Raw genomic sequence first — 19,685 nt, forward strand, 5'->3', positions numbered from 1 at the left:
AATCCAAAGCCAAGCTGGGCATGTGAGCTAACAAGTTGCTGCACTGTTGCATTTGCACAGCTGGGCTTCACAGCAGTTTCAGCTGTGGGACGGCAGGAGTGCTTATTGTCATCCCAGCCCGTGGTTACAAAGTGACTAAAGCTACACTTCTGACACCCACCCAATCCTTGATTCCCATGTTGATCACATGAGCCTAGGATGATTTTTTTTCCATATATTTCTGCATTTTTCTTAATACATTTTGAGCTTCAGATGATTTGCTTGTTGAAGTTGATTCTCTATTAGCAGCTTCACTTCCAGCATCTGATAACATCTGCTCAAGTTTTTCATGTTATGAAATCTGAGATGAATTCAGGAACAACGGGGACCATTTAAATCCTATAGCTTTGTTTAATTAGCTCTGTTTCCTTTTTAAATGTAACTATTTAATGGAAATGTTAAACTAAAATACAGCTAAATGAACAACCATGAGAATTAAATGTTGGTCAGACTGTGTTTCTACCCTCACTTATGGCCACAAGCTGTGGATCGTTACACAAAGACTGAGATTGCAGTTACAGGCACCAGTGTCTGAGCTCTCCCTTAGAGACATGCTGAGGAGCTCAGCGTAGAGCTGCTGGTTCTTTACATTGAAAGTCAGCTGAAGTCACTCAGGCATCTGACAAAGATGCCTCCTAGGTGAGATGGTTTGGGCATATCCAACTGGGAGGAGACCCTGGGGCAGATCCAGGACATGTTGGAGAGATTATGTCTCTCAGTTGGTTTGAGATTTTATCTCATAGTGTCCCACCAGAAGCATCTCTGCTTACACTGCTGCCCCAGCCAGACTTGGATAAGTGACGATGGATGGATGGATGGAAATGTATTTATTGTAAATGTGTCTTCACAGTCCTCACCTGGGAATTATCCAGGTATGCACACTGCTAATGACTTGTTGACTTCTTGATCACTAGTCGCAGTGGTTGTCTCCATCTGGGACATAAAAAATAATTCCCTACATCCCCTCCTAGAGGCATTGCTAAGATGGCTGCCAAGTAAAGAGACTAGAATTACTTTGGTTAAGATGGTAATATTTCCCATTGCAACCATCTTCATCGCATCAGAAATGTTACAATGTTACTATGAATATCTGAAATGGTTGCAAGTACTGTTACTAGTTACTATTTATCCAGGTGCAGTAGACAGCAGGTACAGCTCAGATTCGCTGTGTTACACAAGGACAAAAGTGTAGAAAGGCATCAACTGAGCTGCAGGACCAAAGCCTGCTTCTTTGTGTGAGGAGGAACAGAACAAACACTGCTGGTCCTTTAGTGGGAGTTATGCTCACAGCTCCACGAAATACAGGCCAGTATTGGTGGTAACAAGTTCATATCCCAATACTTTTTATTTATAAAGGCAACTTATGTGACACAGCAGGAGTCGACCCAAAGTGCTTTAAAAAACAGCCGCATTTACATTTCAGGTCTCCAAAAACTCAGTTTCAGATTATATGAAAAGCTGAAAGTTGTGTTTTACTGTGTTAAGAAATTTTGGTAAAAGTAATTTACAGTAATTTAGTGGTAATTAAAATATATTTAGAATTAACAACTCATAAATAAGGACTAATGCTAGTGGGTTTCTGAATCACTCGGGTTAATGAATCGAATCTTCCTAGTGAATTATGACTCATGAATCCGGGGTCTCCATTAACCGGGCTCATACGTGTCCTCTGACTAGCTGCTGCTGCTAAGTACAAAAGGTGAGTGAATGAGAGGGGATAGCAGAGTATCGGACCCACCGGAAACAACGCCGACTCAGGTGACTCAGCAGCTGAGCCGGCTCACTGTCTTCACTCCAGTCATTGATTTAAGTCAATAATAAGTCAATAAGTTGCTGTACACCTTTATGTAAAGTTGATGCAGAGTGTAACAGTCACATGACCAGAGTCTTGCTGAGGATGACCACAGCATTGGTCTAGCATGGAACTAGCATGGATGCAGAGGAAAGACATCAGCCACAAAATGAGTTTTGTGTGTATTGAATCTTTGTGTTTGAGGACATTTTCAGTGACTAATTTCAGCATATTTCTGTTGTGGTAACTTGAGACTGTTTTTGGATGCTAAGATGAGAAACTTTGAAAGGTCTGAAATTTTTACGTCATAAACTTTTATGTCTTTGTAGAGAATCAGCATCTCTAAGGCAGTAGTAGTGGTATATACTGATAATGTAGCATATCTCCTTGTAATCAAAACAACAGCAAACTATAAATGTGTAACCTAATTAATCATATGTTTTGTTTTGTTTTTTTGTTTTTTGTTTTTTTGGGGGGGGCTCAAGTCCTGAGTCCATTAAGAACCAAGTTTACCACTAATCCTGACACATTGCTCTCTACATAAATTAGTGGTTTTGCTGTTGTCAGTGCTGCCTCTGTATTTTCTTGGTATTGGATTGATCACAAAACGTGCAGAATCACACAACACTGCTATAAATACACACATGGGAACTACAGGAAGTGGACACGGACGTCACGAAGCACAGCTAAAACTATTCAAAGCAGTGATACAAAGGAAGCAAAACTAAACACAAGACAAGTGACTACCAAAATAAAACAGGAAGTGAGAAACAGTAATTGAAAGAGGGAGATGCAGCGATAAGAACTTTACAGAATAACTAACAGTGGAGGATCACATGGAGGGAACACTGAGGAAAGAACGTAAACTCTGTAATGAGGACTGCATTAACTTTACATTAACATTAGCCTTATAAACGGTCCCTGCAAAGTCTCACATTGTGAAACAGAAGATGATGCGACAGTAAAAGCAGTGTGACCTGCTATACAGCATGCTCACTGGTAATGTGTCTCATTTTTGTGTAGCCCTTTGTGATATATATAGCTAACCATTTAGGGGTTTCACAGAAATACCACGGCTATGACAGGTATAATTTCTGAACATCCTTAAAATACTAATGGTGCAAACTCACCTTTTCACAATATCTCTAACACTAACAAGTCATAATCTGCAGAGAGAAAGAAAAGCAAATCTGTGTGAGTGCAGGGGACCCTTGAATACATAAATCTGTCTGAATCCAAAGAAATGGATGCTAACTATTGTGTGCAGGTAACTAAAACGTTCAAACCGCTAACATCACCTCAGTCATTAACTTTAATATCGAGCCCACTCACCTCTCCGAATCATGAGAGGGAAGAGCTGGTTTAATAGTGTAATAGTTAGCTGACACGTGTGTTAACTACATGCTGTATGGCTGGTCATAGAGACTGAGTGCCCAGCTGTGGCACAGACAGTGTGTCATATTAGAAATCTAATGTTACTGAGCTTGAGTGTGGTATACTTACCTTGCAGATGCCATGTGTACCCATAACTTATAATTAATCCATTAAAAATTCACAGGTGTGTGCGCCGGTTTGTGGAAACCACCCTATTTGAATTCAGCCTATTTGAAATCTCTCTCATGCCTAATTAAGTTTTACATATGTGACTAGAAACCAGCCACAAAGGCAGAGGAGAAGCTGGTGGTGTCAGCCTGCTGTGGAGGGACATTTAAATTCATGCCTGCCCCTTTAGACTTAAGATATGACTTGTTTTGTCATCCTCTTCCTCCTCACCTCAGGCCTCATCTCCTGAACTGAAGTCAGGGCTCTGACGCATGAAAACATGCTTATTTATTCCCGATATTGTCACAGTTACTTATGTCAGCAGATTAGGCATGCAGCCCTCCAGAGAGCCGACAACAAGCCGACTAAACAACAACAACACTTATTGCTAAGTGTTGATATTATTCAAATATGTTGAAATATAGTGTGTAGAACAATGTTTTTGTACACAAGCAGCTGCAGCTGTTATGGAGTTCGGTCTGAATTTAATGTTTTTGATCTTTCTTGTTCGACTAGGACGTGTTTGCCCCGTCACGGTCACCGTAGTTACGATTATGGATTTAAGAAGGTTAGAAAGCAGAAATCAGCTGACTGAAATCTGCTGATGTTTGACATACTGTAACTTCCTGACAGCCACCCTTCAGCAAACAGCTGATGGATCATCACAATGAAAACAAAATATCTCACTTTATGTATACAGTGAACCCTCGTTGTAACGCGCTTCACCTCTCGCGGCCTCGCTGTTTCACGGATTTTTTTAGTGCAGTTTTTTATGCTTTTTTTTCTTTTTTCTTTTTTTTTTTTAACGGTGTATGAACGCGCATCGTGTTCTGCGTCCTGATTGGCTGTCAATCCATCTCCTCCGTCCCTCGTCTCTGTCCAGCACAGAATGTGTTCGGGTTGGTTTCCTTCTATAGTGCTGTATAATAATTGTAAAAAATAAAGCTGACTACTTCGCAGATTTCGCCTTTATTTTTGGAACGTAACCCCCGCGATAAACGAGGGTTCACTGTAATGAAAATAGAATATGTTGTCACATATTCATTTACAAAAATATTTTTTTCATAAAGTTCTAATTTTTAGAATAAGCAGGGACAGGTACGGTGTGTGGCTGTTTAGGTCGGAGCTTTTCTCTGAAGTTTCAGCTCACTGAGTGTGAAAAGCATCTTTCTGTGTAAAGACTGTGAAACCTTTTCATGTCCAAATCTGAGAGCTTTTAAAAAGCTATCATCTTTCAACAGGAGGAGACAGAAATGACTCTTTTATGTGCATTATAATATTGACAGACCATGGAAGAGAACACTTTCATTTACACCCACTCAGTGTCCACTCAGAGTCAGCTATGAGAAATTAGAAATGCAGAAACACTGAGGAGCTGTTGGCTTCATGGGCTTTTTTACTCAGATTATCTAATAACAATGTGGCACCATTCACATGATATTAGCGTTGATAGATTAAATTGGTGTTACACCTAATACATCCGACAGTGACAGAAGGAGACGGTGCTTATTGCTGAAGAGGGATTCAGACACGTGTAATTCAAATCTTGTCAGGTTTTTGAAAAGGATTTGCTGCAGGCGGGCGGGCGCGTCAAGCATTTAAATCCCCATCAGCCACAAACACACCTCGTATGTCCTCTTTCAAACAGTCACAGAAAATCACATTGAGCTAATATCGCTGTGGCAGATTATTGGTCACAGAGCTGCAGATAAGGAGGCTCTTACTGTTTTATTTTGTCTTCCTCTAATTATCATTAATCACTATTAAATGGAACATTACGCCCACATCTGCACCACAGCAGCTTCGTTGTGAAGGATCTTGGATTAAAATTGCATCAGTACATCACTGCTCAGCGTGTTCTGAAGAAAAATATCAGTGGAGAAAACACAAATTTGGGATTATGCTCAATTACCACTGCTGTTTGATATGCATTAGCACAGCTGATTTATAGAAAGCTGATTCTAGTCGTGCCAGGAAAACAGCAGAATTAAAAACAAAGGAAGCTCTCCAGTGCAGAGCGTGATGCGTGTTTTTGTGTGTGGCAGCAGGGCTTGTCCGTTTGGAGGTTTCTGGATCCATTTTCCAGTTAATCTGAAGGAGGAAGGAAGGATGGATTAAAGCTGAGATGGGAGCATCATTTCCAGCCCAGCGCTTTGAAAGCTGTTAGTGCTGAGCACCTCTCTTCCCCCTATCGACTTACTGTCTTCATATTTCCCTATCCCTAAGGGCGGCCCAGCCGTCACGCCGTAAAGAGGCTGTCATGACCCCTTGACACACACTCTCTCTCACACACACACTAAGTAATAGTGACCATTCACACCCAGTTCATTCAGTGCACCTTCCCATCCAGGTTTAACTGACCTGAAAACTGCCAAAGAAACTTCTAACAAACTGAGTACCCGAAGTATTCAGAGGCAGTTTTAGTGCAAATGTAACTGTTTAAATATTGTTTTGAAGGCCGTTCTCATGTAATCAAGGTGATTTATTCTGGTGTCAAAATGATCTTTATGTTTTATCTCACCGTGGTTTCACTGTTAGTGATTAAAACCACTGTTTTCATTCCTTTACTGTCACTGTCGATGATGTACTTCACCTGAGTTCCAGGTTTAAGGTGAAGCAGTATTTTCTCATATATTTTTGGAAAGTTTTGATGGGAGCACCTCTGTAAATGGAATAATAATGACATGTCTTTCTTTGCTAAAGCCGAACGAACTTAAACAAAGCTCAAAGTGTTTGGGGTGATGTGTTGTGTATGTGTAGTGGGAAGTGTGTGTATGACTGGTGTGAAAGCTACAGTGCTATTAAAATTGGAGGGACAGATGTAACATGAGCACCGAGGAGCAGCACCCCCCACCCCACCCACAGGCCCTCAATGTCTGAGATGTAAATAAAATTGAGGAGCAGGCAGCAGTGAACAGATAAATGGGGCCACCTCAGTGGCTCCACCCACTAACCGCTGTGTGACACACCTGCCCGCCAAGGCCCTATGTGCACTATGATGTGATGTGGTATGATGTAATTAAAAAGGAGGGGTGGGACATCATGCAGCACAGTGAGCGGAGCCAAGGGAGTGGCTCTACTCACTGTGGCACGAGCCCCCCAGACCCTACATGTATGTGATGTGTTGTTTGATTGGGTGGGAGGAGGGGAAGGGTCAGGATACATATGACCAGGAGGTAGAGGACTACCCCTGGAGGGAGAGAGCCAGCTAGTAACTCTAGGGTTACCAACCTGTGTAATACTCAGCAGACTGAAGCACATTGTTGCTGCTGAATCCAAAGAAAATGTTCCTGTTAGATCGGCAGCTGAACTTCATATCTGGTGTGAGTCTGTTTGAATGTGGGGAAGCAGCAGTAACTAATGCAGTGTTTCATTCTCACCAACTGGCCAACACACAAAAGCACCTTTCTCCTCTTTCTGTAACTATTTTTGTATCTAATTAAGACCTTTTTTTATCCCTCTTTTTCCATTTGGCAGACATTCTCACTTTATTATGGCCCACACTGGCCTTTTATTGTCCACCAGCAGCCGACTTTGTGCAATTTGTCATTGAGGGAGTGTGGATGAGTTCTTTTGGCTGCCTCTGCCGCTCTCACCTAAAAATCTAATCAGATCAACATAGGGCCCTAATCACTTCCTCTCTTGCCTTGATTGCATTTATAAATGTTCTGCTGCTGTGTGCTGCCCCAATCGAGCATTTCATAATTACTCTCTTCTTAAAATTGTTTATTTATATACCCCAGTACAGTATGTGCCGAGCTCTTAGTGAGGGAGGATGAGACGTTTATGGCGGTGAGGAGAGAAAGCCTTCGGGAAATATGTGAAAATTATTACTACCCCTTTGTGCTTGAAATAAGTCCTTCACCACTTTTGTATTCATCGGTGCTTATTGTGTATATTAGCAGATATTGAGCGACTATAGCCTAAGGGTAATAAATGTAAAGCTGTAGGTTGGGCTTTTGGCTGATCTGTGTAATGGGAAGTGACAGATTTCTTTCTTAATACCTATTTAAAAGATTCCACAGATTAGTGGCCACTTCTTCTCCTGTGCTACTGCTCAAAAAAGGGCAATTTTTTAATCAGAGGTTAGCATCAAGTCAAGCTTCTGGGATATTGATGCGGTCAGGTAAGTAGCAGAGGGGGTTGTTAATCAGTTTCAGCTGCTTTTGTGTTAATGAAATCAACATCAGGTGCACTAGAGGGGCAACAATGACTCAGGAATGGTTTTATAGGTGGAGCCCACTGAGACTTTTCCCCTCCTCATTTTTTTGGCTGCGTTTTTACTCTTTTGGCATTTGGCTTGGGTCAGTGTGACTATGAGGCGACTGTTTGTTGTGATTTGGCACTATATAAATAAAATTGATTGAAATTCTTAATTCACAATAGAATAGAATAGAATGCCTTTATTTGTCATTGGCCACTCCTGTCCAGTGCCATGCTGTAGAAAGTCACACTTTCTAAAAAATATAAAATAAAACTTCTAAGAATATTCAGAAAATAAATATTTAATTGAACCGCTGGTAGTGTGAGGTCATACCTGGACCCTACAGAGGCTGCACAGGTAGTCCAGCTCCTCCAGGATGGCACATCAATACGTGCCATTGGCAGAAGGTTTGCTGCACAGTCTCAGAGCATGGAGGAGATTCCAGGAGACAGGCAGTTACTCTGGGAGAGTAGGCATATCCATGGAGGGACGCGCAGGTTGCTACAGGCTCGGCAAAGGCACCCTGACTGCCATCAGGTGTCAGGATGGACCCACTGTCAGACCCTACGCTGGTGCACTGGGTCCTGGGTTCTTCCTGGTGCACAACAATGCCCGGCCTCATGTGGAGAGAGTATGCAGGCAGTTCCTGAAAGATGAAGGAATTTATACCATTGACTGGCCCCCACCCTGACACCTCTGAGACATGATGTTTCGGTCCATCCGACACCACCAGGTTGCACCTCAGACTGTCCAGGAGCTCAGTGACACCCTGCTCCAGATCTAGGAGGAGATTCCCCAGGACACCATCCGCCGTCTCATTAGGAGCATGCCCTGATGTTGTGGCATGCATACAAGCATAAACTGGACTAGCCTGCTCCATCAGTTTTCACTTTGATTTTCAGGGCGTCTTTCAGCCTGTGTAGGTTGATAATTTTCATTTCCATCGAACGTTATGGCGTCCTTTCATTCCCCACACAGTATCCAGTCCATATCAGTGTACATATCCAACATGACTTTTTTTTTTTAACCACTGAGATCTCATGTGTTTCCAAAGTGCTCCTTTCATTTTTTTGAGCAGTGAATTTGTAAGCTCAGGAAAAATACTGTGACTGTAGTTCTGCATGTTTCTAAGTTACTATTAGTTATGACTCCAGCCCTCATCTACCCAACCATAACCTCTAACCCTAATCCTAAGATCTGCAGAAAAGCAAAAAAGATATTTTGGGGGAAAAAATGTAAGTATTTTTTGATGAGTGTAGGATGACCACGTTTTTGTAATCAGTGAACTCGGGCTCCACTTCTAAGACTCAGGATCTATCTGCCTTAAACCTGCATTCTTTCTAATGGCCAGCATTAGGGTTGCTGATTTAAAGACTGGAGGTTGTATGGAAGTCTGTGGGCCCTCAGCTGAGTTACTCTGTGAGCTCAGCAAACACTTCACTGATGAGATCATGGGCTTAGTCTCTAGTTCCAAGTGATACTGAATAAAACATGATGCTCATTTTATAAATTATAGTCCAGAAGGAGGATAAAGTAGGGTATGCTTTTCTGTGTCAGTAATAAGTTCTATTAAGGTCTATTAGTGTAAAATCTATTCAGTATTGAAATATTCTCTGAAATGTGCCTCTCATGTAAGATGATGTTCATCTTCACTAAACATCGGGTGATGTCACGGTGGTTGTGTGCATCTTTTATATACAGTCTACAGAGACAGAAAAGAGGTGAAGTGAATAACATCATCTCGATACCACGGTCTGCGGGGAATCCAGTGATGTCCCGAAGCAGGAGAGGGCCACTCTGGAAAGTCAAAAACTAAGGGACAAATTATGGAACTTGACAAAGACCCAACATCCCAGATCTGATGTGTTTAAACACATAACCAACCCACCCCTAGACCTAAAGGACTTTTAAGTTTGAGGCACTCACAGGACTCACACAGGATGCCTGCAGAGGTGTCAGGTCCATACAGTATGTGCAGTTTTGGTGGATTGGTGGAGTCAGAACAGCTGATAACGCAGGAATATTTCTATCCAAGGGTCCCCTTGTAGTTTCCCTTACCCCAGCTGGCTGAGGCTATATTGCATTTCAGCCCTGATGTGGGGCTGATCGCACTCAAGACAATTCTTGAGACAGCACCACAGCACGTTACAGAAGGACCTCACCGCTCTGTGTTGGGTCGCTTCGTGGAACCACGTAGAATCTGGTCAATTTTCAAAATAAAGGCTCCATGCAGACCAAACGCTCTGCTTCCCAGTGTGTTTTGAAGCCAGAACAAAACTGCGTTAGTGTTACTCTCCTGTCACCTACAGAAGTTTACCTCATTTCCCTGTCTTCTCTTTGCTCCTCTGAGAAGTGCACAGTCATGATATAATGTACATCTTCCAGATGGATGTAGTTTTACTTGCTCTGAACTGCCTATTTATCTTAGTCAAAAAAACTTTCAGTCATTTCCACATTTAAAAGTTGGAAGCTGAGCGGTTGGGTCTGCCTATGCCCGCACATCATTAAAAGGCCTAAAATACTGAACAGCTGGAGTGGATGAAATATCCGTGAGTGAAACATTAACCTCATGCTGGAAGATTGTTTAGCTGCTCTCAGTAGGCTGGCCTTGGAACAAGTAATGACAGAATCCTTGTCTCTTTATGTCCTTCCTATTACTTCTGTCCTCATAAACATCAAGCATAAAAATTCTCTGAATGTCAGCCATTTCATTTACTACAGCTATAATACAGTCACATCCTGTATTGATTTTCCCTTTTAAATCATCTGCCATGATTAAGCGGAAGGATTTACGTGAATGAGAGAGTATCGATACAAAGTAACTATATTCTTGAGAAATGTGCTCAGATCCAAGGTTCCTGTTTTATACTAACTGATGATTTCAAGTACCTTCATAAAGTTTACACTGAAAACATCAGGCTGATGGTTTTCTCTCTGTAACCACCTACTCCTCTTCTCTTTGTGTTCCAGGTTCAGCTGATCCACTACAACCATGAGCTGTACACAAATTATACAGAAGCTGCAAAGAGCCCCAATGGACTGGTCATAGTGTCCATATTCATGAAGGTGAGCCTCATATATATGTTTAATAACTACAAAGGTGTAGGTTGTGTGAATTTTATCATGACTTGCAGCCACTGACATTCTGTAATAGGTTATAACTAAGAAATCCAGTGAATACATATCAATACATTATGAGTTTTCCATATAAGTGAACCCGGCCCTGGTTTAATCAGTGTTTAATCACAAGACAGCTCCAGTATACAGTACACTGATGGACTGTGTAGCACAAATTCAACAGGGCTTAATGATCATGTGGACCTGAGAGCTCTCTCAGATGTGTCAGTGCTGATGTCACAAACATGAACCAGTGTTTTATTACTTTATAAAGAATCTCAGACAGCAGTTAGACTAAAAAAATGTAAGTATTTGCCTTTTGCCGGTTCATTCTATTTATTTGCCAGGACATGAACATTAAACTTAACTTAAAAAAGGGGAGTAAGAAAGTTATTCTCACCCCAACCTGTTGGAGCAAATGGCTCCGCCTCCCCGAACCTGGCTGTTAGAGCAGATAAAGTCAGAAGCATTCATCTGCCATGAACACATGTAAGCTTTTACAAAGCGTTTGTCAGAGGTGAAAAAAAAAAACCATGTAATTTGTTTTGTCGTTCAGATTTGTCAGTGCTTAGTAACTGTTGAAGGGAAGTTAGTTTCTTTGTTATAAAGTAGCTAACTAGGGTGTGACCACAGCTCTCCTGGGTAAGCAGACGACCCCGTAGTCTGTAAGGCTATTTCAGGGGCCTGGGTTTGAGTGTGCCCCAGACTGCTCCCTGCATGTTAGATGTTCCCACATGTAGCCAAATTTATTTTTATTTATTCTATTTATTTATTTTTAATTTTGTTTAAACTGGGAACAGATAATGTATGGCACCATTTATATATATTTTTTTTTGTTTGGTGTTGCTTTTGGTTAAACAACCTCACTTCTGAAACTAGCAGTGAATGTGCCGGGTAATACATGTGATGTCTGCCCCGACCTTTTAAACAGAAGTTAGCCCTGCAGCTACATTTGGTTTAAATGAATGTGCCTGCAGCTAAATTATCCCTGAACACAGTTACTGCAGTGTTCCCGAGCCGCCGCTCTCTGTTCCATCTGTGTGTTTTCAGGAGTTTTGAGCTCTTCAGTTGGACATTTAGAAGAGTTCAGACAAACAATTAGTAATGCTGTTATCCTACAGAGAGAAACAATGTGCTTTGGATTTGTGTGCATGCTGAGCAGGGATGTTAAGGTGGTCTCAGTAATCCTCTCTGCCTTTGTTGTGTCTGAGAGGTTTCTGTCTTGAATAAGAGGCTCAGACTGAACTAAACTGAACCAAGACCGAAAATTCCAGCTGCTAACTACAAATTAGTTCCTCAATGCTGGCAGGACAAGTCCATCAGTCTTCAAGCTACAGAGGAAATGATGGCTTAGGTCAGCCCATCTTGGGAGGAAGTTTTTGGTTCTAAGACCGAGGAAACCCTGATCCACTGTTGAGGGGCTGAAAAAACACTTTTTATGTGGCAAAGAACTAAAACAAAAACAGAAGCATATAAATTCTTGTTGAACCATAGAATGTAGGTTTTAAAAAATTATCATAAATGGCCACCATCACATTACACACTGGTCTCTTCATTGGCTCCCTGAATTTAAAATCCTTCTCCTCACATACAAGGTCTTGAATAATCAGGCCCCATCTTATCTCAAAGACCTCATAGTACCATATCACCCCAACAGAGCACTTCTCTCTCAGCCTGCTGGCTTACTTGTGGTTCCTAGGATACTTAAGAGTAGAATGGGAGGCAGAGCCTTCAGCTTTCAGGCGCCTCTTCTGTGGAACCAGCTTCCAGCTTGGATTCAGGAGACAGACACCCTCTCTATTTTTAAGATTAGGCTTAAAACTCTCCTTTATGATCAAGCTTATAGTTAGGGCTGGATCAGGTGACCCTGAACCCTCCCTTAGTTATGCTGCTATAGGCCTAGGCTGCTGGGGGGTTCCCACAATAGACGTTTCTTTTCATTCACCTTATTTACTTTGTTTATACTCCACTCTGCATTTAATCATTAATTGATATTAATCTCTGGCTCTCTTCCACAGCATGTCTTTTCTCTCCCCTCAGCCCAACCAGTCTCAGCAGATGACCCCCCCTCCCTGAGCCTGGTTCTGCTGGAGGTTTCTTCCTGTTAAAGGGAGTTTTTCCTTCCCACTGTCACCAAGTGCTGCTCATAGGGGGTCGTTTTGACTGTTGGGTTTTCTCTGTATTATTGTAGGGTCTTTACCCACAATACAAAGCGCCTTGAGGCGACTGTTTGTTGTGATTTGGCGCTATATAAATAAAAGTGAATTGAATTCAATTGAATTGAATTGAATTGGTTTCTGTATTCTGTATTTTGAACCCTCAGTTTTGTCTTTTTAGGCCATGTTGGGTTTTTTTGGAGCTGCAAGTGAGCGTTTGGACAACAGGGTAGTGAAGTTATCAGCTAGCTGTTAAACTTTATGGTGCAATGCACAGACACACATACTTAACTTCTATCAGACTAATAAAATGTTGAAATTTCACTCACTAAAGCTGAAGCACAAACTTTGGATGCACCACATGGCCGCTAGGCTGAATACCAAATGTTTCAAAAAGCAGCAACACAACAGGCCCAGTTTGACTCCAGTTAGCAGAAGTGAGGCCTAGCAGATCTTATCAACATCTAAATAAATGATTACTCTGGTGCTATATCCCAATCTTCTGGATCCGAAGGATACTCTGGATCCCTGTTAAAACAGAGTTTTAACAGTCACCAAGTGCTGCTCATAGGGGGTCGTTTCATGGTTGGTGTTCTCTCCAGAATACTCTTTACCTCTTTACAGTATAACGTGCTTTGAGGTGACTGTTGTCATGATTTGGTGCTATATACATTAAGCCAACATACCGTCATCAAAGAGGCAGACTATCTCTAGAGGTCAAAACTTTTTTCTGCCAGTTAGTAAACTTGCTTTTTAATGCTGTAAAGTTGGGAGCTGATGGAGCTGAGAGCTCAGAGCAACTTAGAGAAACTTCACTTCCACATTGGCTTAAAACTAGTTGACCATTATGATCAGCTAGCTCCTGCAGAGGAACTGGAGCTTTGACTCTTCTGTGTTGCTTTATGTTTTAATTCTGGGTGCAGTTCAAATGTAAATAGCTACTGTACACACCATTGCTCCATTCCCCTAATGTGGCTTCATACAGTGAGGAGGAGCAATCGTTTCATCTTCAATTGGTTATTGATCATCGTGTTCTGTGACTTGTGGTTACCCACCTGCGAAGTTTTCAATTACAGCTTTAGTAATAAGCCTTTCTCAGAGGATGCTTCAGCACAACAAAAAAGGATTCTAAACTTTTATTCCTTCTTTATTTTGTTTTTATTTTTAATCACTTTTTTTTATAAATTACCTGGCAAAATGTTCTTAAAAAGTAATTGCTGGAGTTTAATCGACAAATCCATCAAAAAAATATTAATGCCTGGATGTTAAAAATATCTAAAGAGATATGCCATTAAAAAAAAATCATGCTTCAACACCTACCACCCACTCACACACCCACCAACTGTTTTTGTGCTAAATGTATCTCCACTCTCACTGTCTTAAGCACGTTTCACCAGGTCAGTCTCCTCAGTAGCACAAAGCCGTGAAGTCACTTCTTTCTCAAAGCAGAAGCTTGTTTTTCTCACCGTTAACATTTCCACTCAGATTTCCGATCATCTCATCACAGCGACACCACCGAGGATACCAGTGGTGGAAACCAGACTCACAATAATAGCAATACTTCAGTGATGCATTGTCAATAAATGTAACAGCATGAAATATCTAACCCTTTGTGATGTATCTTGTGGTTATGTTATGTCAAACAAACAGCAGCTATATGGTGCCATGTCTGCACTTTCCTCACACCTAATGTGAGGATGTTGCCTGAGAAGAAGAGACTCAGTGACTGACTCTTCCTGGTGTTTTACCGGTGAAAATGATGAAAATGAGAGAAACAGAAAGCAGAAAATCTGTGAATAGCACGAGTGTCTATTAAAGACATAATACCTGCCCAAAGAGCACAGGGAAAAGGTCAAAGACTAAGTAATTTCAGCTGAAGCAAAGGGAGGCAGAGGACAGGAACATTCCTTTTTAATCACTCCATCAAAAGACTTCTCAGCAATTAGAGTTGTGAAGTCCACTGAGCATGCTAGAGGGATAGATGGAGTGCAGAGGAAGGTGGAGAGAAGCCTGAGGAGGATACAGAGGTAGACATGAAGTGCAAAGGTCTTCCTTATTAGCTGGGAGGTGCACTATACTTCTCAGGGCAGTTTGTGTCACTGAATGTCATACAAAGTACAAAGTTGTGATCACTGTGTTCTACTTAGCCTAAACTCTTACTGGGTGATCTAACCATGGACTTTATGTAAAATAGAGACCGAGACTCTGGGTTTGAAAAGTGAAGGAAATGCTCACGTGCCTTAAACCTGCATTCTTTCAAATGACCAGCAGGGGAAAATCCACTCGTGCAGAAGTCAGTGAGGAAACAGTCCTTAGTTTCTTTCCACTGTGACCCAAGCAGACAGTTTCCTGATGAGTTTATCTGTACTGAATGCAACATGATGTTAATTTTGTGAATTATAATCTCCAGTAGTGATAAAGCAGAGTGTGCTTTAACGTAACAAGCCACTATGTCCATTGTTTCACAGTCTGAATCACCCTTACCAATAATATTTGCTTTCAAATAGCTAAGATGGCAATTAGAGCTTTAGTGCTATTTGTTTTCAGTCACGTGTGCACCCGCATACACACACATTTCTAAGGTTGCTTCACCTCAATTTTACATATATAATTCAACTATAACAGAAAAAGTGACCAAAAAAGGTCAGACTGAAGTTAAGGACATATAAAGTCATCCATACTGCCCACAGCTCTCCTGCCTGGATGTGTTTTCTCTTCTTCATGCTTTCCTGTGGGATAGTTGCCTTCTGTCTCTCTAACTCTGATGACATTTCTTTCCTTCACATATTTGCTGGTCAGTTTTGAATTCTTCTGCTTGCAGTGTAGCACATTCACAGTCCGCTGGCAGTCTGGGGATGGCCCATCTACCTGCAGAGAGCTCTGCTGTCGATGGAGGCAGAGTACAAATTATGTGGTGTAACTGGTCTGTGGGCCACTCTTGCTTGTGCTGATGTTGGTCTGTCAGCCGCAGAGAAAAGCAAAGTTATTACACACAAATAGCTGAAGTGAAACTAGACAGTAACTCTGTCAGTTCAATTCAATTTTATTTATATAGCACCAAATCACAGCAAACTGTTGCCTTTTGATAGCGGTTTTAAAATGGAGAAGCAAATAAGTGCTGTTACCAAAATCAGTTTTTATCAACTCAGAGTTGTTGCTGAGGTAAAACCTTATCTCCCACAACAAGACGTGGAAAAGGTTTTTCATGCTTTTACAACTTCCCGCCTGGACTGCTGTAATTCCCTGTACTTTGGCATAGATCAATCATCTGTGCGCCGCCTGCAGGTGGTCCAGAACGTGGCAGCACGTCTTTCAACTGGCATAAAAAAGCATGAACACATTACTCTGGTCCTGTCATCCCTTCACTGGCTCCCTGTCTGTTTAAGAATCGATTTTAAGATTTTATTGCTTACTTTTAAAGCCTTATTAAACAGACTGGCACCTTTGTATCTGTCTGAGCTGCTTCACTGTCACACCCCTGTAAGAGCTCTGAGGTCATCGAACCAGCTGCTCTTACAGAGGCCTAAAACTAGACTAAAACAGAGAGGTGATCGAGCTTTTGCAGCAGCAGCACCAAAGCTATGGAATGATCTACCTCTCCATATCCGCACAGCTCAGACGATACACACATTTAAATCTTTATTAAAAACACATTTCTTTTCCTTGGCATTTGACTGCAGTGCTACCTCCTTTTAGATGATTACTTTTATGGTATCTTTTTAAAATGTATTTATTTTTTGTTATTTATTGTCTTTTAATGTTGTTTTAATTTGAGTGTAGTTCTTGGGGCTATATATTTTAATGTGCAGCACTTTGGTCAACGTCTTTGTTTTAAATGTGCTATATAAATAAACTTGACTTGACTCGGGGTGCTTTATATTGTAGGTAAAGACCCTACAATAATACAGAGAAAGCCCAACAGTCAAAACGACCCCCTATGAGCAGCACTTGGTGACAGTTGGGAGGAAAAACTCCATTTTAACAGGAAGAAACCTCCATCCGATTGGGATATAGCACCAGTATTATCATTCATTTAGATATTGATAAGATCTGCTAGGCCTCACTTCTGCTAACTGGAGTCAAACTGGGCCTGTTGTGTTGCTGCTTTTTGGAATATTTCTGCCGTGTGGTGCAGACCATCCAAAATTTGTGCTTCAGCTTTGATGAGTGAAATTCCAATATTTTATTAGTCTGATAGAAGTTAACTTCTATGTGTGTCTGTGCATTGCACCATAACGTTTAACAGCTAGCTAATAACTTCACTATCCTCTTGTCCAAATATGCTCACTTGCAGCTCCTAAAAACTCCAATATGGCCTAAAAAGACAAAGTTGTTCAAAATACAGAACACAGCTCATTATGGACCGGTTTCTATAATTGGACTAAAAATCTGAAACACTGCAAATCATCTGCAATTGTAGAAACAACAGGCAGCTAAAATGTAATTGAGGGATTTGTGATAGCTGGACTGCTGATTTTTTAGAATGAAGGAAAAATGTTTTCAGACTGATAAAATGTATAATTGTGACGGGAGAATGACTCAAAGCAGCGAGTGCAAAGCTGGAACTTTGTCTCAGTCCTCACTCTGAGTGTTTAGTGCCTTTCTGCTCTTCAGTTATAATACTAGCAAGTTAATAAAACTGAGCAGAACTGACTGAAAGAAACAATTTCAGATTTGCAGTCGCGTTTCAGCACAGCGATCGGCACATCTCTGCATGCACGCCATTACTTTGTGTGGTTCGCCATCATGAATCCTGCACGCTGCATGAGTCTAACTCCTTTGGACCACAGGGAAACAGTTCCCAATCATTTCTAACAGACATGTTCACCCTTCTAGAAAATATATTGATTCTTCTTCAGCCTCCTCTCATTTACCTTAACTCTTCTAACGTGCTGTTTTCAAAGAGAAACACATCTAAAACCTCAGCTTACACTGTATTCTTTTTATTAAAACATAACTCTCTCCTTCACACTCCCTCATCGGATGTACTCAGTTTTGAGCCTCTAATTTGTGCTGCTCTTTAAAGGTAACGCATCATGAAATTAAGTTTTATTGGATTATTCTGCACTTCATGTTTTATGTATGGTGCCACCTTTCTGTTTCCTTTTGTCCACAGTAAACCTTTCATAGTAATGCAGAATGCATGGCTGCAGAGGCCTGTAGTTATGACTTTTCACATCTTAACCACCAACCAGTTACCTGGTTTGGGTGGGATTTCATCTGCCCCTTTATATATATTCATATTCCCAAATGGAAATCCTATAACAGATAAACTCTGAGGCAGAGAGGCATGCAGGCTCCTGCCGCTGTGCTAGAACACTAAGTGTTGTAATGAAATATTGTGCCATAATAAATGACATAAAACTACTTCACACCTGAAGGACTTTTATTTTTAAGATTCAAAGTACAGTTTAGTGCAATTGCAAAGTAGAACATGTAAGGATATTATTGTAGTGCAATATTAAATATCAAGTAAAACTTTATACTTTATAAGTGTAATGAGATTTAAAAATATAAAGTCAAATACATGACTGAAAAAAGACAAAAACTATCATAGTACAGTATTAAATATGAAATAAACTATTAAGCCATCAGCATGTTTCCTCCTTATTACCGGCTGGCATTTATCTTTGTTTTGGTTTTGCATGAAAAACAACATGACAGTGATTACCCAGAATGATGATTCCCAAGCCTTATGGGACAATTCCAAACTTCTTGACTGATTTCCATTCCAGTGTTGGGTTCCAGTGCAGAGAGCAGTGTGCCCTTTATGCAGATATGGAGGTCAAGGCAGTGGATGGGCTTGAAGCCATGAGCTGAACAAAAATCTGATTTTCATGACCTCGTGACCAAAATTACAAATTATCAGAGGCAACATTAGACAAAAAGATGATTTTTTATCGTGCCTAGTATTCTGGGACTTCACCCAATATCAGACAACTGGACGCAGTTGGGCAAGTAGAGGACAGGCTGTTGAACAGGCATTTAGCCAGAAGATTTGCCTTTTTATTACTATTTATAACCACATTTGCCCTCACATTTCCCATGTATCTTAGCTGCCTAACTATCCCACTAACAGCCTTTTCTTTTCCTCCAGCCACAATGAGAGTGACCGTTTGTGTTAGTCTTGGGCAGCATGTGTTTCCAGGGGAATCAGTCCAGACAATAGAAACGACTCCCAAGCAGTTATAAAGCAGTTTGTATGCTGTTGTCCTGGTTACCGCCACTGTCACTACATTTACTGTAGCCGTGTGCTCCATAACAGCATAAGTGTTCTAACAACTGCAGAGTTGCTGCAAGAAATGTCATCTTACTGCTTAGCTGTTCTTTCAAGCATGCACCAACGAGGACACTTTAAAATGTTTCACAACTGTTTACCTGCAGGAAACAGTTTGTACAACAACCGGATGGCCAGATGGCTTTTCCTTGACTTTAGTTACTACGCTCATCAGCATGCACAATCAGCAGAGTGTGGCAATGGGGCACAAGGTTAAAATCAGTATCACAACATGGGTAAGAATATGAGCATGTATGTATTCAAGAATCATATATCAAAGGAAGCAAAATCATATTAAAAAATTATGTTAACCACTGCATGGAAAATAATGCAACTAGAAACATACAAAGGTCAGGTGTCTCAGTAAGACTGTACAGCCAATGCATTATTAAAACACAGCACTATGTCAGTAGCAGAAGTGGTTAGCAGCGTCTCTTGGTTTTCATATTCTTCTCAAGAAATAAAAAATGAGATCAGAAGATCACGAGGTCGTGACTTTATTTTAAGTAAAGTGCTATAGATGTGCTAATTACCTAACGATACCCCATACACAAATAC

The 19,685-nt window shown here is 41.0% G+C and overlaps 1 protein-coding gene across 1 annotated transcript in view; it reads left to right on the plus strand.

Annotated features, from left to right (window-relative positions):
- Nucleotides 1-19,685, plus strand: part of ca10a (carbonic anhydrase Xa) — a 412,177-nt gene that overhangs the window by 371,997 nt on the left and 20,495 nt on the right. The window contains exon 5 of the mRNA XM_030754899.1: nt 10,548-10,643. Within this exon, the coding sequence (XP_030610759.1) occupies nt 10,548-10,643 (96 nt within the window). The remainder of the gene's footprint in view (nt 1-10,547; nt 10,644-19,685) is intronic.

The sequence above is a fragment of the Archocentrus centrarchus genome, chromosome 19, assembly GCF_007364275.1.
Source record: "Archocentrus centrarchus isolate MPI-CPG fArcCen1 chromosome 19, fArcCen1, whole genome shotgun sequence".
In the NCBI taxonomy this organism is placed as follows: domain Eukaryota; kingdom Metazoa; phylum Chordata; class Actinopteri; order Cichliformes; family Cichlidae; genus Archocentrus; species Archocentrus centrarchus.